Source organism: Clarias gariepinus, chromosome 1, assembly GCF_024256425.1.
Source record: "Clarias gariepinus isolate MV-2021 ecotype Netherlands chromosome 1, CGAR_prim_01v2, whole genome shotgun sequence".
NCBI lineage: Eukaryota > Metazoa > Chordata > Actinopteri > Siluriformes > Clariidae > Clarias > Clarias gariepinus.
Genome location: NC_071100.1, coordinates 18,993,883 through 19,018,827, shown reverse-complemented (window position 1 = coordinate 19,018,827; position 24,945 = coordinate 18,993,883). Strand labels below are relative to the sequence as shown.

General features: G+C 41.2%; 1 protein-coding gene across 1 annotated transcript in view; it reads left to right on the top strand.

The window, feature by feature from the left end:
- The window catches only part of LOC128520578 (titin-like), a 200,846-nt gene that overhangs the window by 55,775 nt on the left and 120,126 nt on the right, over positions 1 to 24,945 (top strand). Inside the window, exon 7 of the mRNA XM_053494878.1 lies at positions 22,852 to 22,856. Within this exon, the coding sequence (XP_053350853.1) occupies positions 22,852 to 22,856 (5 nt within the window). The remainder of the gene's footprint in view (positions 1 to 22,851; positions 22,857 to 24,945) is intronic.

The following is a 24,945-nucleotide window of genomic DNA, read 5'->3' as shown; positions in this document are numbered from 1 at the left end:
CTGGCAGTGATAACTGTTCACTGGTTTTATTATTCATCTCAATTACAAAAACAAAACAAAAAGTCTAGTGCTATTCAGTTCAAAACTGAATTATCTTCAACGTTTAGCTTCCTAAATTTTCTTTAAGTTAAAATTGACTGAAATATTTATCACTGAGATACTAATAATGCTTTATTTTTGTATGTATTTACTCATACTATTTACCTATTGGTGGATTATTTAAAAAGAACCTAAATCCCTTAATAAAAAAAAATAAAATAAAAAATACCACTTTAAGTGGTGATTTAAGTAAGTAGTTAAGAAGCTTCCATATGTTAATTACTGCAGTGATTATAATATAAAGTATGGTTCAGCCGGCAACGAGTTATTTAATCCTAACTGATGCAGCAAGGAGCTTCTCATTTCTAAATCAACCTTGTCTGAAGACATATCCTGTGGTCGTGGCAAAGATACTTTGTTTCAGAAGGATCAAATTATTGTCCTGCATCAAAAAAAAAAAAAAAAAAAAAAAGGAGATTGCCAAAACTACTAAAATTGGATTAATGCATTACTAAAATCTGAAAGGATAGTGGTGAACCATCATCTTTAAAGAAGAAATCTGGTCAGAAAAATATTTTTGAATGATTGTGACAAGAGATAACTTAAATGTTATTTTAAATTAACATCATACAACAGACAACAGTAAACCTCACATGTGTGTTTAATAGTAAATGTAAGAGCATTTATACACACACAATGCAAAGAGAAATCAAGGGATTGGAAACAGCTGTTTAGCCTTAAAAAACACACCTACTATATCAGTAAGGGTAATCTGAAAAAATTAGGAATGATAAAGAGTAAACTGAAGAGCATTGGTCATGTGGACTGATGAGTCCAGATTTACTCTGTTGCAGAGTGATGAGTGCATCAAGGTAAGTAGAGAGGCAGATAAAGTGATGCACCCATCATGTCTATTTCTGTTGGTCTGGTCCAGGTTCCGCAACGCTATGTGACCAAAAAATTTACGCTGACAACGTAAATATTCTGAATGACCACCACCGTGTTTAGCACTTAACCCCGTTGAAAATCAGCACATCTGGATGTGCTGGAGATGGCTTTATGCAGCCCTCCAGCTCTCCCAATATCAGTAGAAGATCTTGGAGAGAAAATAAATTCTGTAAAGTTGCATACATTTATTGAAACAATGCAACAACGAATGCATGCCCTAATCAAAGCAAACAGGTGGTCCAATTAAATATTAGTGTGTAAGGTTTTTTGTTTGTTAGTGTATAATGTAACTTGTTTTGTTTTTTCTGGTTTCTGGTTTATTGTCTTCTTTAACCATGGGCCATGGACCAGGCGTAGCTTAGTGGTTAAGGCATTGGACTACGGTTCGGAAGGTCCCAGGTTCAAACCCCACAACCACCAAGTTGCCCCTGTTGGGCCCTTGAGCAAGGCCCTTAACCCTCAACTGCTCAGATGTGTAATGAGATAAAAATGTATATAAAGTATTACAGGAACAAAAGAAATATAAGTCTGTACACATGCTGTATAAAGAGCGTTGAATAATGATTACCCGTAGCAAAATCTTATTATGGTAATTTTATGATAGTGATTATTCTGTATCTTTCATTATTGTGTTTTTATGTATTATAAATATTACTTTTATATAAAGTATACAAAGTCGAAAATATGTCAAAATAATGACTTCTTATTCTTAATGTATAAGGCCACTGATAACCCTTTTAACATTTTAATTTACTTTTTTATTTATTATTGCTTAGTAATATTTTTATAAATTAAATGCAATTTTAGATTTATATGCAGAAGTTAACAATGAATTCAAAGCTTGTATTTTCTAAGTTTGATGTCTGAAATTTGCATAAATAAAAAGTATTTTTTACAGACAACAGCACCTTTTTTCTGTTCTGTTCTTCTGTTCATTATCAGACACCAAGATTTAATCAGTGCTGAACAGCTGAATATAAAATGTAAAACCTTACTACCAATCTTTTTCTATGGGGTCAGAAATTTGCCTAATGCATTTTTTATGAAGTTCAAAGGTCATCAGTTGTGCTTACTTAAATGATTGATATCATCAAACAGATTTTAATATTATACGGAAAGATAACCTAAATAAATTAAATTGCAACTTTTAAATTTAAACTTAATTTATTAAGTGGACAAAGCTGTCTAAAACTGCCTGGCCCTATGTGAAAAAGTAATTGCTACCTAAACCCAATAACCTGTTGAGCCACCCTTGCTGCCAACAACTGGCAATGAGTCTTGGCCCATTCTTCATTCAGAATTGGTTTATGTTTTTTTGGTTTACTTTTTTTATTTTATTTTTTATCATTTAGGGGTTGACTTGCTGGTGCGTTTCAGATCATTATCCTGTCGCATAACCGAAGTGCGCTTAAGCTTGAAGTCATGAACTAATGGCTGGACATTCTTCTTCTGGTTTTTTGGATATGTTTCTATACTAGTTGGGGGAAATGCTCTGTCCTTCATATTCTTAGTAAAACTAAAATTAAAAAGGCCACACATGCATGTTCTCACTACTACTGGTTTTCCTTGGCATGTGCCATGGTTTTCACCACAAACACTACTGTATCAGCACTCAGTGAGATGTCTCTAACACAAAGAGCTCACAAATTAAATAATTTGAAATGTGTTTATACCATCCACAGGCAGAAAGTAAAATTAATCAGAAAATGAATCTCAATAGAATATAAGATTTAAGTGCTTCAAAGTCTCATATAAACTTGTTCTCTTATTTGAAAATTGTCAATGATGCAATAAAATGAAAATCCTGATGCTCAGTGGAGTTTCTCCTCCTTAACACATTTTGAAGAATTTACTGAACTCTAAAATTCAATAGGATGCATGTTTAATAGATTTTCACTACTTCTATAGAACTCTGTACATCTGCAGTTTCACTATGTTCCATGTGTGTAATGGTTGTGTGTGTGTTAACAGAGGGAGAAATGAAGCAAAACATACAGGTTGTGTGTTCTGGTATGTCACATTAAAAAAAAGTTATAATTATTTGAAAGATGTGTAATTTTTTTTTTTAAGTGTACAGTAAGTGTGTGTGTGTGTGTGTGTGTGTGTGTGTGTGTGTGTGTGTGTGTGTGCACCGAAGAGAGCCTATTTGCAAAACAATAGACTGTTACGCAGTAATGCGTTTCACTAATACCATGGAAACACAGCTTGTTTTGATTATTTTTTACATATTTGTATATAATATGAATATTAAAATAGAAACACCCAGAAAAATATGTGGATCCTTTGTCTTCTATAAAGCGTGGAGACGTCAGGAACAAAATATTTTTTAATTGTATTTGTTGAAGAATAAATTTTATAGTAATTTACAATTTATTTCAAAAAAATCTATTGGATGTTATTTTTTTCATAGTTTTTGCTCAGTCATGTGTGTAGTTGGTCAAAATTAAATTACGTTTATTTTATTATATAGCCTGGATATGACGGACACTATATTGCGCAATCGCTAAGCCATTAAAACACAGTAATGCAAAACCCCCTAAAACTGCTCTGAGCTTTAAGGGATTTATTAAACTTAATTGATATTCTACAGAATTTTATCCTGCTCTGGTAGAAGTGTGTCACCGTTCCATCACAAACCATCGTCATTTATGCTTTTTTTCCCCACGCTGTAAGGTCTCTCTCACGTGCTGATGCCTCCTGTCTGTCATGCTCTTTCACAAGCCCCGCCCCTTTACACACCGGTGCTGTGTCGAAGTTGGTTCCCCCATCAGGATGTAGCAACACCCGAGAGCTTGCAAATTTGAATGTGAGAACTTGTAAAATTAATATTTGTATTTGTAAGTTGAAATTTATACTCATAGCTCTGATGTAAAAAGCTGAATTTATCGATTTGCACACATGGACAATACTCAGAACACTTGTGTTTTGAATTTAAAGTTGCAAATTAATAGTGACAAATGTGTAAAGTGTCATTCATATAAACAAAATGACAGGCACAATTGTGTACTACACATTTATCTTTGCGCTTTACTTCAGTTTTACTGTACAACCACAAGTCAGCACTCACAACCTCTCAGATGTAGCAGTACAACCTCAAATCCCAGCGCTCTGACTTTTGCTACTCATTTTGCGATATTCCTGTAGCAAAACTCACTTGTGCACTTGTAAACGCGAACTTGAGAGAGCAGAGTCGGGGGCGGGGCTGGGGTGGGAATGAAGTAATTTTATTGGTCGATGATAAATCACCAATGAACAACGCCAGCCACAATGCAAACATTTGTATGCATATGTATCAGCTATTTTGTTTTTAAGTGCTTGGAAAATATTTTTATGAAATATCATTAAGTTTTACTGGATTTTATATACCAGTAAAAGCACAGCAATGTCGTTTAATTGGTTGGAGCCAGCCAATAAAGTGGGACGTTTTGTGCGCGATGATGTCACAGACTACACAGAGCAGCTCACGCTGTTTCGGTGGTGGTGGTCGATGGATTGCAATGGCGGCATCAAACAGTCCCACTTCATTGGCTGGCATCGACCAATAAAATGACTTCATTCTCACCCCAGATTACTTCGTAATCTAATCAGCGCTCAGCTGCAGGCATAAAGTTAAAAAAATGCGTTGGGGGAAAAACAGCAAGAAGACTCACCCTGACCATTTTAATAATTCACGTATACACAGAGTTTCGGTTCATTTGCTGACACCCTAAACAGGGGCCATTGTTGTTTATCTCCACCTCTCACACGCATAAAGTTTTCCCGAGCGCGAAGGAATTTTGTTGTAATATTTAATAATATCTATGCCGTTTAATCAGGGGCTCTTATTCCTATTTGTCCTGGGATGTTAGTGTTACTGTGTGTGCTTAACAATGGCAGGCAACGTTCAAATGCAATTTATTCACCCTCCCCAGGTGTGAATCAGCTGTTCTCACCTATACATTCAGATAAATGAAATGCACCCCTCCCCACTTTAAGACCTGGATTTTGAAGACCTGCAGTGATTCAGGCTTCTTTTTAAATTTCTGCAAATTTTATCTTCTGGATTTTAAATTATAAAATTTACATTATAACTGTTTTACTGGAATAGAAGAAATGGAGATTTTCTTTATCATAATTATCATAACATGAATTGTATTGGTTGTAATCACTCTATACACAATCATTTTCGTCATTGTGAGCACACCTAAATAAAATTAGAGTCTTATAAAGGCTATGTAGCTTATAGAGTTTTACTATATAGTTTTTGCACATTAATCTGACAATGTTTTAATTTTATGGTCGTTTATTTTCATTTATTTCAGTTAATAAATCTACTACAAATTTAAAGAACACAAAATATAAGATGACACAAGACCCTACACGTGTAGCTTTTCTAATTACACATAAAAATCAATTTTTAAATTTTTGCAAATTTTTTCTTCTGGATTCTAGATTCTAAAATTGACATTATTACTGTTTTACTGGAATAGAAAAATGAAGATTTTTTTTATCAGAACATAAATTGTATTGGTTGTAATCACTCTACACACAATAATTTTCTTTGGTATTTTTTATAAAATATTGAAAGTTAATATTTTATAGAAAATGAAAATAAAAAATATTTCATTTGTATTTCCCATCTCTAAAATAACATAAAAATCATGGGTTGTGTATATGTGATTAAAACAATACAAGGCATGTTATGATGAGGAAACTTTCTATCTCTTCCATTCCAGCGATTAAAAAACGGTAACAATGTCAATTTTAGAATCCGCAGGAGCTGAGTGGTCTGAGCACAGCCTCCCGCAGGGGCGCTTTTCTCTGAATACGCTGTGTGTACGGTGGTGGGGCTAAGAAACACGCATCTTGGTTTATTCATTTTACCTCCTTTTACATTTAGGCATTTGGTAGACGCTCTTATCCAGAGCCACTTAGATTTTTATTTGGGGTAAAGTGACTGATGTGCCTAACGTTTTTCAGCAGAGCCTACAGTATGTTTCAGTGAATAATCCACGACTTTTCATGAGTATGTAAGACCTCTCTCACACACACACACACACACACACACACACACACACACACAGCAGACACATTAAAATGCAAACAAATCACCCTCCCCAGGTGTGAATCAGCTGTTCTCACCTTTACACATTTGGAGAAACTATATAAAACAATATAAGGCTTGTTATGATAAGGAAACTTTCTATCTCTTCCATGCCAGTGATTAAAAAACGGTAAAAATGTCAATTTTGGAATCCACAGACGCTTATGTTCCGAGCACAACGTAATAATGTTTGTATGATAAAATGACTCGTGGCATGAGTTTACACGAAGCTGAACTCAAACAGCAAACTGCTTTATTATATATTAACATATGTTCGCTTTGTAGTGGACCGCGCGCGCTCAACCTCTCGCTGGCGAGCGTCTGAATACGACGTTTTAATGGGGTGGGGATAAGAAAACACCGCACCGGCAGAACTAGACTAATGATTATGGATGCGTCGGGGAAAACAGCAAGGAAACTGACTGGCCATTTTAATAATTCATTAATAAGTTGACACACACAAACACACTCTCTCTCTCTCTCTCTCTCTCTCTCTCTCTCACACACACACACACACAGCAGACCAAATCGTCATTGGCACGTCCCTTCCCAAACAGTACAGCAATGAGATACATACATTTAAACAATTTATTCATACAGGCGTACCTGTATGTGTATGTATGTGTGTGTATATATGTGTGGGTATGTATGTGTATGTGATCCTGCATCAGCGCGCGTAAAGTTTTCCAGACCGCACCAGCAGAAGTAGAGCAATGATTATGAATCTTCTTTGTCTTTCGGCTGTTCCCTTTCAGGGGTCGCCACAGCTAATCATCTGCCTCCATCTAACCCTATCCTCTGCATCCTCTTCTCTCACACCAACTAACTTCATGTCCTCTCTCACTGCATCCATAAATCTCCTCTTTGGTCTTCCTCTAGACCTCCTGCCTGGCAGTTCCAACCTCAGCAACCTTCTACCGATATATTCACAATCTCTCCTCTGAACATGCCCAAACCACCTCAATCTGGCCTCTCTGACTTTATCTCCAAAACATCTAACGTGGGTTGTCCCTCTGATAAACTCATTCTTAATCCTATCCATCCTTGTCACTCCCAAGGAGAACCTCAACATCTTCAGCTCTGCTACCTCCAACTCTGCCTCCTTTCTTTTCTTCAGCGCCACTGTCTCTAAGCCGTAGAGCATCGCTGGTCTCACCACTGTCCTGTACACCATTCCTTTCATTCTTGCTGATACTCTTTTATCGCACAACACACTGACACTTTTCTCCACCCATTCCAACCTGCCTGTACCCGCCTCTTCACCTCCTTTCCACACTCTCCGTTGCTCTGGACCGTTGACCCCAAGTACTTAAAATCCTGCACCTTCTTTACCTCTGCTCCCTGTAGCCTCACCAATCCTCCTGAGTCCCTCTCATTTACACACATGTATTCCGTCTTGCTGCGGCTAACCTTTATTCCTCTGCTTTCCAGAGCATACCTCCACCTCTCCAAATTTTCCTCCACCTGTTCCCTGCTCTCGCTACAGAGCACAATGTCATCTGCAAACATCATAGTCCATGGGGACTCCTGTCTTACCTCATCTGTCATCCTGTCCATCACCAGAGCAAACAAAAAGGGGCTTAGAGCCGATCCTTGATGCAGACCCACCTCCACCTTAAACTCTTCTGTCACACCTACAGCACATCTTACCACTGTCTTACAGCTCTCATACATGTCCTGCACCACTCTAACATACTTCTCTGCCACTCCAGACTTCCTCATACAATACCACAGCTCCTCTCTTGGCACCCTGTCATACGCTTTCTCTAAATCTAAAAAGACACAATGCAACTCCCTGTTACCTTCTCTGTACTTCTCCGCCAGCATCCTCAAAGCAAATACTGCATCTGATGTACTCTTTCTAGGCATAAAACCATATTGCTGCTCACAAATGCTCACTTCTGCCCTTAACCGAGCTTCCACTACTCTTTCCCACAGCTTCATTGTCTGGTTCATTAACTTTATACCTCTATAATTGCCACAGCTTTGCACATCTCCCTTGTTCTTAAAAATTGGCACCAATACACTTCTCCTCCATTCCTCTGGAATCCTCTCACTCTCCAAGATCTTGTTAAACAAACTTGTCAAAAACTCTACTGCCATCTCTCCTAAGCACTTCCATACCTCCACAGGTATGTCATCAGGACCAACAGCCTTTCCACTCTTCATCCTCTTCAACGCCCTTCTTACCTCACTTCTACCAATATTTGCTACTTCCTGTTCCACAACAGTCACCTCTTCTACTCTTTGTTCTCTTTCGTTTTCCTCATTCATCAACTCCTTAAAGTACTCCTTCCATCTTCCCATCACCCTCCTGGCATCTGTCAGTACATTTCCATCTCTATCTTTAATCACTCTAACCTGCTGCACATCCTTCCCATCTCTATCTCTCTGTCTTGCCAACCTGTACAGATCCCCCTCACCCTCCTTACTGTCTAGCCTAGCATACAAGTCCTCATATGCTCTTTGTTTGGCCTTTGCCACCTCTACCTTCACCTTTACCTCTACCACTCTGCATCTCCCTGTACTCCTGTCTACTCTCTTCAGTCCTCTCAGTGTCCCACTTCTTCTTAGCTAGCCTCTTTCCCTGTATACACTCCTGGACTTCCTCATTCCACCACCAAGTCTCCTTGTCCACTTTCCCCTTACCTGATGATACACCAAGTACCCTCCTACCTGTCTCCCTGATCACATTGGCTATAGTTGTCCAGTCAACTGAAAGCACCTCCTGACCACCCATAGCCTGTCTCAACTCCTCCCTAAAGACTTCACAACATTCTTCCTTTCTCAGCTTCCACCACTTTGTCCTCTGCTCTGCCTTTGTCCTCTTTGCCTTCCTCACCACCAGGGTTATTTTACACACCACCATTCTGTGTTGTCTGGCTACACTCTCCCCTACCAACACTTTGCAGTCACTGATCTCTTTCAGATTACAACGTCGACACAAGATGTAGTCGACCTGAGTGCTTCTGCCTCCACTCTTATATGTCACCCTATGTTCCTGCCTCTTCTGGAAGAAAGTATTTACTACTGCCATTTCCATCCTCTTTGCAAAGTCCACCACCATCTGTCCTTCTACATTCCTGTCCTGAAGACCAAACCTGCCCATCACATTTTCATCACCTCTGTTCCCTTCCCCAACATGTCTATTGAAGTCTGCACCAATCACCACTCTTTCACCTCTGGGGATGCTCTGCATAACTTCATCTAACTCACTCCAGAATTTCTCCTTCTCTTTTAACTCACATCCTACCTGTGGGGCATAACCACTAACAACATTGAACATTATCCCTTCAATTTCCAGCTTCAGACTCATCACCCTATCTGATACTCTCTTCACCTCTAGAACATTCCTTACAAACTCCTCTTTCAGAATAACTCCTACTCCATTTCTTTTTCTATCCACACCATGGTAAAACAATTTGAACCCTGATCCTAAGCTTCTAGCCTTGCTACCTTTCCACCTGGTCTCCTGTACACACAGTATATCCACCTTTCTTCTCTGCATCATATCAACTAACTCTCTTCCCTTTCCTGTCATGGTCCCAATATTCAAAGTCCCTACTTTCACTCCTAAACTCTTGCCTTTTCTCTTCTCTCTCTGCTTACGAACACGCCTTCCTCCTCTCCTTCTTCGACCAACAGTAGCCCAATTTCCACCAGCACCCTGTAGGTCAACAGCACCAGTGGCGGTCGTTGTTAACCCGGGCCACGACCGATCCGGTATGGGAATTATATTCTTGATTCGCATCATTGATTTGGCAAATGTTTTACGTCGGATGCCCTTCCTGACACAACCCTCTGCATTTATCCAGACTTGGGACTGGCACAAGAAGACACTGGATTGCGCCCCCCCGTGGTTGCATTAGCAATGATTATGAATGCTTCGGGAAAAACACCAATGAAACTGACTCTGACCATTTTAATAATTAATTAATAAATTAGTGATTTCTTTGGTTTCGGCTGTGCTGATGGTGATAATGTCATCTCGACGTCTGCGCACAAGTGGACGCGCCTACAATTCACTTTACATACGAATTACATAATCTAATAATTTGTTTTTTATTAGTTTATATAAAAGCAGACATTTCGGTTTCTATAAGTATATATTTTGTTACGTTTGTGAGGCGAGTATACACGGAGTTTCGGCTCATTTTCTAACGCACTCAAGTTCACTGAAAACAATACAGAATAGAGTACAGAATAGCGCACCCTGTTTACTTTCTTTATTTAACAAAATCATAAAGTTTTTTCGTCATTGTGAGCGCACCTAAATAAAATTAGAGTCTTATAAAGGCTGTGTAGCTTATATAGTTTTACTATATAGTTTTTGCACATTAATCTGACAGTGTTTCAATTTTATGGGTTTAGTTTAATTTATTTCAGTTAATAAATCTACTACAAATTTAAAGAACACGAAATAAAAGATGATGCAAGACCCTACACGTAGCTTTTCTAATTACACATAAAATTTAAAGGCTCAGTGTATTAATGTTTACGTTGCTTAAATTCAATCCTAAAAATATTTTTAAAATAATTGTAATTATAAATTTGTACTGTAATGTTAATACTGTGATTATGAATTCGTTCAATTACAATGGTTCACTTGATTTTATCTGCAACTACATGCGACTATAGCCGAGCTGTGACTCATTAATCCTGGAGAGAACGAACTAAGGCCTGAGGAGTCAGTCTGTAGTTATATAGCGCCACTCAGCGGTAAAAGCCAGCAAACGCACAAACCCAAATGCAGTTGCCGTGCGCCCCCGACGGTAAAAGTCGCATCCTGCCTGTCCACCTACTGTATACAAGAATTATATTGTGTTGAACACTGTAAAATATCAAATGCTGCAGCAGATTGATAATAACATAGAGTAAAAGAACACTGAATTGACTAAGATTAATGAGAGGGCTCCACCCTGTGGGGATGACTGAGATGACCCGCCTCCAACACCGGGTGACTGTTATCCTAAATGTGACTTATATCCTGATATAGAAGAGAAAGGACCTGCATAAATCTTTATAAGATTATAAAACATGTAAATAGGTTAAGTAGTTTGATTTTTTTTTAATGCCATTGTGTTAGGGGTTTGTCCCCATAGGAACAGCTGTAATGTCTTGTCTGTGCATTAGTGTTAGTGATGATATCGTTAAATACCAGGAGAGACAATGTCTGATAAATTTACCTAATACAATGCTTTATTATTTATTACTATATAAAGTATGAAAGTTATAAGTTGTCACAGAATTACAAAAGGACGAAACTGTAATGAAAAATCACATTTTAATTGTGTGGGAAATGTGCCTATAGACTGTAGAAGCATTAGGCTTCCTTGCTGGATGTAGAAGGACAATCAGAGTACAAATTAGAATACTGTAGGAACAAACTAATTGTAGCCATCATTGTATGATAAGGTGAAAATATCTATTTTGACACAGTTGAAAAAAATCAACTCCTTGTATGTGTGAACACAATAAAGATTAATCAGAAATAGATTATGTCTAATGATATCATCAGGGTTGTGTATAAGATGCTGTGAGAAAGAACCTTTCTCAGTGCTGAAACTGTTTGGGGTACGAGACTGGTCCTTCAGAAATTTCAACAAATCTTTGTTGCTTTGCTCTTACCCAGTGAATGACTTAATCATCTTTATAGTTTTTCCACAAACGCAACTGAATATTGCCCCTCAGAAAAAGTTTGTAATTGATGTCCTAGTTCAGTCTTTTGCTAACAGCTCTGACAGTTCACTTCAATTCAATTTTATTTTATTTATATAGCGCTTTTAACAATGGTCATTGTCTCAAAGCAGCTTCACAAAAATGAAAGAAATTATTTTTTTTTCAATTTCAATAAAAAAAAATATATATAATAATAATAATAATAATAATAATAATAATAATAATACATTGTGTATGTGTGAGAAAAATGTGTCTAGATAATAATGAGATGAATGAATGATGAATGAAATGTCTCTGATGAGCAAGCCAAGGGTGACGGCGACAGAGGCAAGGAAAAACTCCCTGAGATGGCATTAGGAAGAAACCTTGAGAGGACCCAGACTCAACAGGGAACCCATCCTCATTTGGGTAATAACAGATAGAAATTTGATAACATCATGTGTGTTATGCAGCTGAAAGTTTAATATAACAGAAATTCTTTAAATTAACATTTAAGTCCAGTTCAGCATAGGGACGAGTCAGCAGGTGCAGAGGGCAGATGGGGTCTGGATCACTGGAAGCACAGGAGCAGCATGTGTAGCTCCAACCATCATGAAGCAGAATCCAGCTGGAGCTGGTCCTTCTCTGGATGCCTCAGGAACCTTGCAGGGTTGGCCTTTGTCTACTGAAGCTGGCACAATCTCCAGATGCCTCAGGATGAGTAGAAAAATACAGAACAGATGGAAAGAATTAGCGTAGTTGCCATTCAGGATAGATGTACTGGAGTATGAAGTTATGGGATGAGTTACGCGTATGCCAGATTAAAGAGATGCGTCTTGAGTCTACTTTTAAACTGGAAAACTGTGTCTGAGCCCTGAACACTGTCTGGAAGGCTATTCCAAAGCTTTGGAGCTAAATATGAAAAAGCCCTACCCCCAGTTTTGTGAACTTAATGAGCGTGGTGGATTGTAACGTATCAGAAGACTGGTTAGATATGTGGGAGCTAAACCATTTAAAGCCTTGTATGTAAGTAATACTATTTTGTAATTAATTCTAAACTGAACAGGTAGCCAGTGCAGAGATTATAATATTGGGGTTATATGATCATATTTTCTGGATCTAGTGAGAACCCTGGCGGCTGCATTTTGGACTAACTGAAGCTTGTTTATTGAGGATGCAGGACAACCACCTAGTAATGCATTACAATAGTCCAGTCTGGAGGTCATGAATGCATGAACAAGCTTTTCTGCATCAGATACAGATAAGATGCTCCTAAGTTTGGCAATATTTCCAAGGTGGAAAAAGGCTGTTTTTGTGATATTGGAAATATGATTTTTAAAGGACAAGTTACTGTCTAATATTATGCCCAGGTCTTTTACTGTTGAGATAGTAGGAACAGTACATCCTTCTAAACGCAGGCTGAATTGTGAAAGCTGTTGTGTGCTGGTTTTTGGGCCGATGAGGAATATCTTTGTCTTATCTGAATTTAGTAAAAGAAAGTAATTGGTCATCCAATCTTTTATGTCCTGGACACACTCTGTTAATCTAGACAACTTAGGTATTTCGTCTGGTTTTGTTGAGATATATAATTGGGTATCATCAGCATAACAATGGAAACTAATCCCATGTCTTCTAATGATGTTACCCAAGGAAAGCATGTACTGTATATTGAGAACAGCAGAGGTCCTAAAACTGACCCTTGTGGGACCCCATATTTCACTCGCATTACACCAGACAGTTTTCCATTTAGATCTACAAAATGGTATCGATCAGACAAGTAGGATCTTAATGATTTTAATGCCTGTCCCTGAATACCTATGTGATTTTGTAAGCGATCTATGAGAATATTATGATCTATAGTGTTGAATGCAGCACTAAGATCAAGTAAGACTAGTATTAATATGCAGCCTTGGCCCGAAGCTAAAAACAAGTCGTTTGCAATCTTAACTGTGCAGTTTCTGTACTATGATGGGGCCTGAAACCTGACTGAAGTTCTTCAAGGATGTTGTTTTCCTGCAAGAATGTGCATACTTGAGCTGATACTACTTTTTCTAATATTTTTAATGTAAAGGGACGGTTTGAAATCGGTCTGTAATGTGTTATTTCATTCGCTTCCAAATTAGATTTTTTAAGAAGCAGCTTAATAACTGCCAACTTGAAAGGTTTAGGGACGTGATCTTGATATAATGAGGAATTAATAATGTTTAGAAGTGGCTCTCCAACTGTATGCATCACTTCTTTTACAAAACTGTAAAATGTAAAACTGATAATCTGCTCACACTTTAAAGTAAAAAAGCCAGAGCATCATACCAAGTCTGCTGACATGCTGATAAGTTGCTATTATTAGTGACAGCAGCACTGAAAGTGTTTTTTTTTTTTTTCCGGATAGTGCAGAAAACACCACAGCTGTCTCAGCATTTGTACAGATATTTCCTTCCAATATATTTGGCTGTGTGAAGACCATATCCGGCACAACAGCGCGATCTTGACAGTGTGACCTTGCTGTTTTGTTTTTTTTATAACTAACATCATTTATTATCAACTCACTCTCACTATTCAGGGTCGCCGGAAGCCTGGAGCCTATCCCAGGAGACTTAGGACACGTAGGGCAGGGCACACAGACATACACACACTCACATACTCATTCACACACTGTGGGCAATTTTAGAACACCAATTAACCTAACCTACATGTCTTTGGACTGTAAGAGGAAACCGGAGTACCCAGAGGAAACCCGCCAAGCACAGGGAGAACATGCAAACTCCATGCACACAGAGACGGGAATCGAGCCTGGCCGGGAATCGAACCGGACCCTGGAGATGCAAGGCGACAGTGCTAACTACTAAGCTGGTAACACACAGTTTTTTTAACTATAAGTAACAGGGGTAAAAGTAGTTTTACATTTTTACCAGTAAAATTGTATGTAGCCAAAAGATGAGAAGAATAAACCCTGCGCAAGTGGTGGACAAACCTGCAAATCTCAATTTCTCCATATATTTCCACTTATTTAGCTTTAGAATATCAGCTCCATTAACTTATGGAGGTTAAATCTAGAATAGTGTTAAATGGACAGCTAGTGTGCGAATGTGTACAATTACTTGTTCCACACACATATTAGGGGTTATAGAGAAATTTGGGATTCATTTAGAAGCTAGTCAGCATCTTAGCAATAATGCAAACAACATGGAGGCAATTCAGAATGACTTGGGAGCAGTTATTAAGTAATTGTTTATAATGATAGGGTTATCAGATATAACTTTTGCTAATAAAAGTCATGTGTGTGCATTAGCTCTCTCTCTCTCTCTTGCTTACTCTTTCCACTTATCCCCCCCACCCCCCAAATGTGATCAGTGTTTAAGAGCACAGGAAGTGTTGAGGCGTTGCCACAGACACCTTTTTAGTCAGTTATTAGTAGGTCAGGATGGAGCTCCACCAACTCTGTGTAATGCTCTGTAAGTAAATCCTATCTGTGTGTCTTTATTACAGTGATTGTTGGTAAATGAAGTTTATAATCAATAGTGTAAGAGTCCTGACATCAGGTTCTGTGTGATTATTTGTGTATTTTAGGATGCTGAATATAAAGTGAACAGTGTTTGTGATATGTTCAAATACCACACAAGGTTTCTTTATGAGTTGATTATTAAATAGTCACTGTATTAAATCAGAAGTTGCATGCTGGTCGCTCACATGTTTCTAGAAAATTAAGTTTGTGCCAGCTTGAGTTCATAATATTAATCTATTGTTTAGTAGTCCATATTTCTTCAGAAATATCCTTTACATTTAATAGTTTACTCAGTATTTGTTTGGTGATATTTTCTGTACTGTAACATGTAGAGTTCAATGTAAGGCTCTTTTAGATATACTAATAACTCTGCAGGTCTTATGTGTGACAGGAGACTATAAAAATCAGACAGAAAATCAAGTGACTGATTTAATAAATAGGAGACAGTTATATTCATAGAAACACACATGCTGCTTATGGCATGTAAAGTGTAATAACATTTCATATTATACTACCATGTGTCACGAACGGGGTGTAATGGCGGATGTTGTCGCCGTGGGCGGAAAGAGCAGGCATAAGCACAGAGGGGTTTTGTAACCAAAAAGAGTCTTAAGGTCCACAGTATATAAATCAAGACACATAAAACAAACAAAGGAACAAACAACAAACAATACTCAAAAACGTAGGGTGAAACATGGGCTCTCTGGCAAGACACAGCCTAAGGGACACAGACAGGCTTTAATACCTGTTACACGGAGCCTAAGCCCTGTGGCGAAACACAGGCTTAAGGACAACTAGCATAGGCCCTGTGGCGAAACACAGGCTTAAGGACGATACACAAGACATGACCCACAAATTAAGCATGGAGCTGAAACGGGGGAAAACATGACGAGAGACTAGAGACACGACGAGACGAGGGACAGGATGAGACGAGGGAGTAGAGACAAGAGACAGGACTAAGGCTAAAGACATGGCAATCAGCTAACCATGGCAATCAGCTACACATACATCTAGCTAAGCATGTCTTTAGCCTAACATGCACATAGCTACACTTACCTAATAAGGACAGTCAAAGGCTGGGCCTAGGGGAGGGGGACGCTCAGATAACATTTTAAATGTTATACCTGGGGGGACACACTCAGAGGCTGGGCCTAGGGGGGGCACTCAGAGGCTGGGCCTAGGGAGGGGGGACACTCAGAGGCTGGGCCTAGGGAGGAGGGACACTCAGAGGCTGGGCCTAGGGAGGGGGGGACACTCAGAGGCTGGGCCTAGGGAGGGGGACACACTCAGAGGCTGGGCCTAGGGGAGGGGGACACTCAGAGGCTGGGCCTAGGGAGGGGGACACTCAGAGGCTGGGCCTAGGGGGGGAAGCTCAGATAACATTTCATATGTTAAACCTGGGGGGGGACCCTCAAAGGCTGGGCCTGGGGGGGGGCATTTAGAGACTGGGCCTAGAGGGGGGTAGGGCTCAGAGGCTGGGTCTAGGGGGGGGGCTCAGAGGCTGGGCCTGGGGGGGGGGAGGCTTAGAGGCTGGGCCTGGGAGGGGGGGAGGCTCAGAGCCTGGCCCTGGTGGGGGAGAGGCTCAGAGGCTGGGCCTAGGTGGGGAGGCTCAGAGGCTGGGCCTGGGGGGGGGAGGCTCAGAGGCTGGACCTAGGGGGGGGGGCGCTCAGAGGCTGGGCCTAGGGGGGGGGGACACTCAGAGGCTGGGCCTGGGGGGGGGGGGAGGCTCAGAGCCTGGCCCTGGTGGGGGAGAGGCTCAGAGGCTAGGCCTGGGGGGCAAGGCTCAGAGGCTGGGCCTAGGGGGGGAGGCTCAGAGGCTGGGCCTGGGGGGCGAGGCTCAGAGGCTGGGCCTAAGGGGGGGACACTCAGAGGCTGGGCCTAGGGGGGGGCGCTCAGAGGCTGGGCCTAGGGGGGGGACACTCAGAGGCTGGGCCTGGGGGGGAACGCTCAGAGGCTGGGCCTAGGGGAGGGGGACGGTCAGTGGCTGGGCCTAGGGGGAAGGACGCTCAGATAACATTTCATATGTTATACCTGGGGGGGACACTCAGAGGCTGAGTCTAGGGGGAACACACTCAGAGGCTGGGCCTAGGGAGGGGGGGGACACTCAGAGGCTGGGCCTAGGGAGGGGGGACACTCAGAGGCTGGGCCTAGGGGGGGGACACTCAGAGGCTGGGCCTAGGTGGGGGGGGACACTCAGAGGCTGGGCCTGGGGGGGGGAACACTCAGAGGCTGGGCCTAGGGGGGACACTCTCAGAGGCTGGGCTAGGGGGGGCACTCAGAGGCTGGGCTAGGGGGGACACACTCAGAGGCTGGGCTAGGGGGGACACACTCAGAGGCTGGGCTGGGGGGGGGGGGCACTCAGAGGCTAAACACACAGGTAAACTGACACAGGTTGGAGACACAGAAATTAGAGACACAGGGAGACCAGAGACACGGAAAGGCTAGAAACACAAAGGGGCTATGGCTAGAAGCATGACAGTTAGCTCAACATGGGTTTTAGCTAACCAATCTCCTAGCCAAACACACACCTAGCTACTTACCTAACTAGCTAAACACACAAGGAAACAGGATGACACAAACAACAATACTTACAGACCAGTGGCGATTTCTTTAAGAATCCAAGGGAAGCTCAGCTTCCCCCATAATTAATGGTCAAATTATGTACTATTTTATCAACATTTTATTGACTAAAAATGCGTTAGAAAAACGTTCATCTCAAAGACGAGTTCGTTCAGAATGAGTTAGATATAGCAGGTCGGCTGACTTGATTTTCTTCTCATACATTCCCGTAGCGTCACAGTGCATTTCCCCGTTGAAGCCCAGCGTCCATTGACTTCAATGCGGCTGCTTTGAACGTTTTTTTTCAGTGCTTTGAAACTAGACGGTCATTGGATAAACGCTGCGATTATCCAATCCTGTGGGCCAGGACGCTGGGATGCTGCATGATGATTGGAGGAGCTGTTAAAAGGGCGGAACCCCTTTTTTGATTGACAGCATGTCTTAAGTATACATCAGCGCTACAGCGATTCGAGTTCAGTTCCATGCGGATTTGCAGGTGAAGTGGTACGACGATGCTGCACTCTGTAATGTTTACTGGTGATATAAACCATTTTTGTTTGTACAAATCATTCTTTAAATAAACAAAAAAACAACATATTATAGCGTTCTTGACTTTGCTCCTTGTTTCAACATTGTAAAGTTAGTTCGTTCATATAATTAAAGTAGCTCGTGGAAGGGGAAACTAGCAAGCTGTGCATAATGGCAGATGCAGACGGTGCTATAACATAATGAATTTTATGATGAAGACCTAATATGAGCTTCCCCTGTTTCAAAAGCTAGCAGCCGCCACTGTTACAGACACATTAAACACACCACACTTGACATGACTGGGTCAGCTCCACCAACTTAGACACACACAGAACATATACAGTTAACATTGCCAACATGAGAGCCAAACCCTACAAAACAGCCTAATGCCCACATAAATGACAGTAGTATAACTAACAATGCTCAACCCAGTTTCCCAGACCACACAGCTATTTATAGAGGTTTTAATGATCTGCCTCGGATCAGGTGATGCGGGAGTTTTTACTACTTTTAGGGAACTCTGGTAACAGTGTCATGTATAAGTACAGTACTTACAGTACCTGCATTACTTTTTGCTAATAACAGTCGCATGATTTACATCAGTTCTCTCTCTCTCTCTCGCTTGCCCTCTCTCTCTCACACACATACACACACATACATGCACATAAATCAATGTGACTGGTCTTTACAAACACAGGAATTATCGGAATAAACTTAAAAGTGAGTTTCAGCGTGCAAAAACAAGTTTGAAAGTGCACACATGTGGAAAGAAAGTAGTGCATTAAATATAAAAGCATGATATAACCAAGTATATTCAAATTTACCTGAAAAAATACTGGGAACACTATATATTAAGATTTGTATTCTAGTGTATGTTTTCTGTATATTGTTACAATGATTATTTTTAGCATAGGTTTTTTTTGTTTTTAATATGCCAAAACTAAATTGAAAAACATGTTTAAATAAGTGTGCTTCGTCAATTACACTGACCTTTCACTTAAAGTATGTTTTTCTATAACGTTTTTGGAAAGTGTACTATAATACAATTATTTTAAAGTATGGTTAAAGTTTTATTCAAAAAATTGGTAAATACTTTTTATATATTAACTGATGGTACAATTTTTTGTTAGTATATTTGCAAAAATATTTGAATATGTTTGTAATACATGAAAGTGTAGTTTTCACTAGGGTTGTACTGCAGACAAAACCATGTTATTAAACAGACAATTTCATAATAATTGATATTTTTTGGATATTTCAGGATATGTAATTATTGTCAGGCTCGGTGGTGGGTGTTGTGGATCCAAGTGCAGATGTTGACAGTTGATTGGAGATAGAAGTAGAGTATTGAGTGCTTGTGACTGACTGAGTCGACAGGGTGGTAGTTCAATGCCTTGGGTGAATTCTGCGTTGCGGTGTGAGTAGGTAAGACCCTGCTGTAATGCGGAAGCGCGGAGTGCCGGCACATAACCCGAGATTTATGCCGGCATGAGAAACCTGAGCCTTGCGGGGAAGTAGAAGCATGCACAGCTGGCATGAAAATATATATAGAGAGAGCTCCATGAAGCAAGCCGACGTGGAATGGAGGAGCCTGAGCCAGGTGGGAAAAGGCAGCGTGAGCTAGGCGAGGAGCGAAGATAAATCATGGTCGTAAAGTGGGCGAGGGTCAATGCCGGAGAGACTTGAGGAAGTCCATGATCCAAATTCGTTGTCGGTGGCAGGTAAGCGGTCGGTAACAGGAAATCTCCAAACAGGTTTAATCCAATAACGAAAAGGGGCCAGGCGGCAAATCTGGGAGACGTGCAAAGTGGGGTTGATTCGACACATGGTGAGGGGTAGCAAAATTCATCGAGTGGCAACTTGACTGCCAGAAGTTCATGATCCCCAATGCCATCATTTTGTTCAGGGGGTGTGAGTAGGCAGGAGAAAAAAGAGCAGGGATGGTGTTTATTATCAACAGGGAATCTCTGTGACAGGACAGCTCCTACTCTGGTCTCTAATGCATTTACCTACATGACAAACTGGAGGGCAGCGCCAGGAAAGATGAGGACTGGCACCGTGGTGAAATGGCGCTTGAGTTCCTTAAAAGCCTCATCGGCCAGTGAGTTCCATCGGAACGGGGTTTTGGAAGAGATAAGTGCCGTAAGTGGAGCTGCTACCATGCTATAACTTCGGATGAAGCGACAATAAAATTTGGCGAACCCCTGGAACCATTGGAGTTCTCTCCTTGAGGAGGGTGAAGGCCAGTCAGTGGCCACCTTGACCTTGGTGGGGTCCATCTGGATGCCTGCAGGGGAGATGGAGTGTCCCAAAAAAGAGGTGGAGGTGGAACTCACATTTTTCTGCCTTGATGTAAAGTTTGTTTTCTAACAGCCGTTGCAGGACCTGGCGTATGTGACGTTTGTGTTCCCTTACAGAGCATGAGAAGATCAGGATATCCTCCAGATAAGCGAAGACAAAAACATTGAGGAAGTCCCTAAGGACGTCATTAATGAGGGCCTGAAACATGGCTGGTGCATTGGTCAAACCAAATGGGACTACTAGATATCCGTAATGGCCAGTGGGGGTGTTAAAGGCACTCATCGCCCTCCCGTATCCTGACAAGGTGGTAGGCATTTCTTTAGTCAAGCTTGGTAAATACATGGCCATCCTGAAGAAGTTCGAAGGTGGACGCCATCAGCGGGAGGAGATAACGGTTCTTTATTGTGATCTCGTTTAAGCCTCTGTAATCAGTACAAGGTCTGAGGGACTTGTCTTTCTTTTCTACAAAGAAGAACTCTGTTCTCGCCGGAGAAGATGACGGATGGATAATACCTGATGCGAATGACTCATTAATGTAATTTTCCATGGCCTCTCTCTCTGGGTGAGAGAGGGAGTAGAGTCGCCGCTTGGGTGGAGAGGTGCCATGAAGGAGGTCAATAGTGCTGTCAGAGGAGCGGTGAGGTGGTAAAGAGATAGCCCATGACTTACCGAACACCTGTCGCAAATCGTGGTATTCAGTGGGAACCTTGGTTAAGTCGGGGATCTCCCCTCATTTAAATGGTTAGGAAAGTGATGGTTTTGATGTGATTGCCTGAAAACTATAGGATAGTGAGGGTGGTGTGATGGGTAATGGGAGCGAGTCTGCTACCGTCAAGGGCCTGAATGGAAAAAGTTTAGCACAGGGGTGTGAGAGGAAGTAGAAGACTGTAGAGGAGGAAATTAGGTTCTGGTCTGGTTCTAGGTTCCGGAGTCTACTAAGGCATGAGTGGCGTAAGATCGATCACCATGGGTCAAGGTCACTAAAAAACATGATCTCTGGTCCAGGGAAGAACTAGAAGCTGGGCCCCCCTGTATCCCCAGAACTACAGGGGGGCCTGCCCTTTTAGTGGGCAGGATCGCACGACATGGCTGGTCTGACCACAGTAGACCAGCCGTCGTCTCTGCGGCGCTGACGTTCCTTTGTTGAAATGCACGTACAGCCTATCTGCATGGGTTCAGAGTTGTCTGGGGGTGACTAAGGCAGGTACCGAGGTGTGTGGTGCGAGACATGGCTGCCGTTCACTTCGCCGAGTCCATCTCCGGGCATCAATGTGGGTTGCTAGATCAATGATCCCCTGCGGATCCAAGGGAACTCCCGAGTCGCTAGCTTGTCTTTAATTGGGTCTGAGAGTCCGTGGAGTAAGCATTTGAAAAGGGCCTTTTCATCCCAGTCACAAGAGGGTGCCAGGGTCCGGAAATCCATGGCGTAGTCAGAGGCAGAAGGGACTCCCGGGCGAAGCTGAAGTATTTGGCTTGCCGCCTGATGCCCTGTGAATGAGCGATCAAAAACCCTCCTCATTTCATCAGTGAAGGTCTTATATGTGAAACAGCATGGGACTTGGGCATCCCATAATGCTGTCCCCCACTCTCTTGCCTTTCCAGTAAAGAGGGTGATAATATAGGCGACCTTGGAACGCTCTGTGGGAAATGACATGGCCTGCAGTTCTAGAACGAGGTAGCATTGAGATAAAAAAGAACGACACATGGCTGGGTTCCCATCATAGGTAGGTGGAGCAGGGAGGCGTGGTTTAGGTGGCATGGGAAGCATCGGCTGGGGGGGGTCGAGGAGTGGGTGCAAGAGGTGGTTGATTCTGAATCTGAGCGGAGAGAGATTGCAGAGTATCTGTGATGGTTTGAAGAGTATTGGTGATCTAAGTGATTTCCTGCTGGTGAGTACCTAAGAGGGCTCCTTGGCTCTCTAATGCCCCCTCAGGTGAGCTGCTTCTGCTGGATCCATTCCTTAGGCCAGTTTATTCTATCAGGCTTGGTGGGGGGTGTGGTGGATCCAAGTGCAAATGTCGACAGTCGATTGCCGATAGAAGTGGAGTTTTGAGTGCTTGTGACTGACTGAGTCGACAGGGCGGTAGTTCAATGCCATGGCGTGAATTCCGCATTGTGGTGTGAGTAGAAAAGACCCTGCTATAATGTGGAAGCGCGGAGTGCTGGCACGAATGCGCCAAGGCGAGGGGCGATGTGTATGATGCTTGGCTCGTGGGAATGCAGAAGCGTGCAGAGCGGGTGCATAACCCGAGATGTATGCCGGTGTGAAAAACCTGACACGTGGCTGGGTTCCCATCATAGGTAGGTGGAGCAGGGAGGCGTGGCTCCTGGGCGGTGAAAAGCATCGGAGGGGGGGTCGAGGAGTGGGTGCAAGAGGTGGTTAATTCTGAATCTGAGAGAGATTGAAGAGTATCTGTAATGATTTGAAGATTATTGGTGATCTGAGTGTATTCCTGCTGGTGAGTACCTAAGATGGCTCCTTGGCTCTCTAATGCCCCCCTCAGATGAGCTGCTTCTGCTGAATAAATTCCTTTGGCCAGTTTATTCTGGTGAGGATGTGGCTTTACGTGACGTGACAGTTATTGAAAAATAATTTCTTTCAAATTATCACAGTAAAACCACTGTCCACTAAACCACCCTGTTATTTTCTTACAACAGCCAACCTCCCTAAGCTGTACGCTTAATCACTCATTTTCACTCTGTTTCTCTCCCCACTTTTAGTGCTGTTGAGACTCATCCACTGCATACTGACAGGTGATTCTTCCACATTTGTATGTTTGTTTGTTAATTGATTTATTGCATTAACTTAGTATGCCATTACACAGTAGACATCTAAGATGTCAGTTTGTCTCGGTCGCTTAGCTACATTTCTTAGATTAAACTTGAAACTCTCAAACCAAGTTGTACAGTGTACAACTTCCCATCATCAATATTTTCACCAAATTGCAGTGCTTTCATACATCCATTCAAATGATTCTATATTCTGTCTGCTGTTTACTGTCTTATCAGTTGCTTATGTCATGTAGATCAAAATGCTTATCAATATTTATCATATTTTCTGCAGCGCATGATCAGGCTGTGCTTTTATAAAAAAAATGTAAAAAAATTATTTAATCATTAATTATTGGTTAGATGAATATGTCAAGACCTCTGTCATGACTTTACACTATAAGAAGACAAGCTTGTGATACATTTTATATATGAACACATATGTAGATTTGACACAACATTTACAAACATCACACAGAACTAAAAACTAACAGTAAATACATAGACCTTACACTTGAATCAGGGATTTCATTATGATGACAAAGTGTTGCATCTCTCTTGTGTGCGTGTTGTCTTTCGGGTGTGTGTCATTTCCCTAATTTGTGTTTGTATTGTTCCATTGGTGTGTGACCACTCTATAGTGAGTGGTCAGTAGTATGTACATTTATTTATATGTGTTTGAGAGATGTAAGGTGGCAACACTACACTGTTGTATTGATGTTTTGGCAAAACAAAGTTAAAAAAAGTTTATTTCTAATGTTTCCCAATATATCTTCCAATAAAGATTACTGTATATGTGTAGACTTGCGTTTTGTGTTCCACTTTCCCCAAAAAAATATTTACCCATAAAGATAAACTGATGTAGAGGTATTAGAAAATCATCAAGTAGCAGTTATTTTTGACTCTTACTTTAATATTATTGACAGTTTCCATTTAATATCCCTAAAGATTTTCATTCGCATCGTTTGAATAACTGAAAATCATAATCTGTTTGATATTATCCCTGAGGTGTTTAAAAAAGTAAGTAAAATAATAATGTTTTACTGTAAAGTGATTTGTGTAGTAAAGATTACTTTACATTCTGAAACTGTATTTTTAACAGAAAACTCTAAACCTGTACTCAGGTCAGATCTTAATGAAGCTGCACTGATAGGAAACTCAGTAACTCTGACCTGTGCACTCAAGCTGCAGTCTGCTATATGGAAGTTTCTGTATTCTTGGGACAAGAGCACAGGGGCATGTGATATTAGAGCAGGAATGGAGACAAGAGTCTTGGAAACTGAAAGAGTGCTTCATTGAACACAGGTTCGCTGGGCTGCCAGTGTTCCTGTGTTTTTATGCACTATCCATAGTAAATGTTTCCGAATGCACATTAAATTTAACATTTATTTTGATAGTGTTTAATTTGGTACTGAAACTCCCTGCCCATCTAAACACTGCTTTTTTTGCATCGGATATCACATATACAGAGTTGACCAGAGAAAGTTCATGATTAATCAGATAATGCTTTGTTTACATATCTTTGTCCATGGTGCGTTCACATTTTAGTCAAACTGCA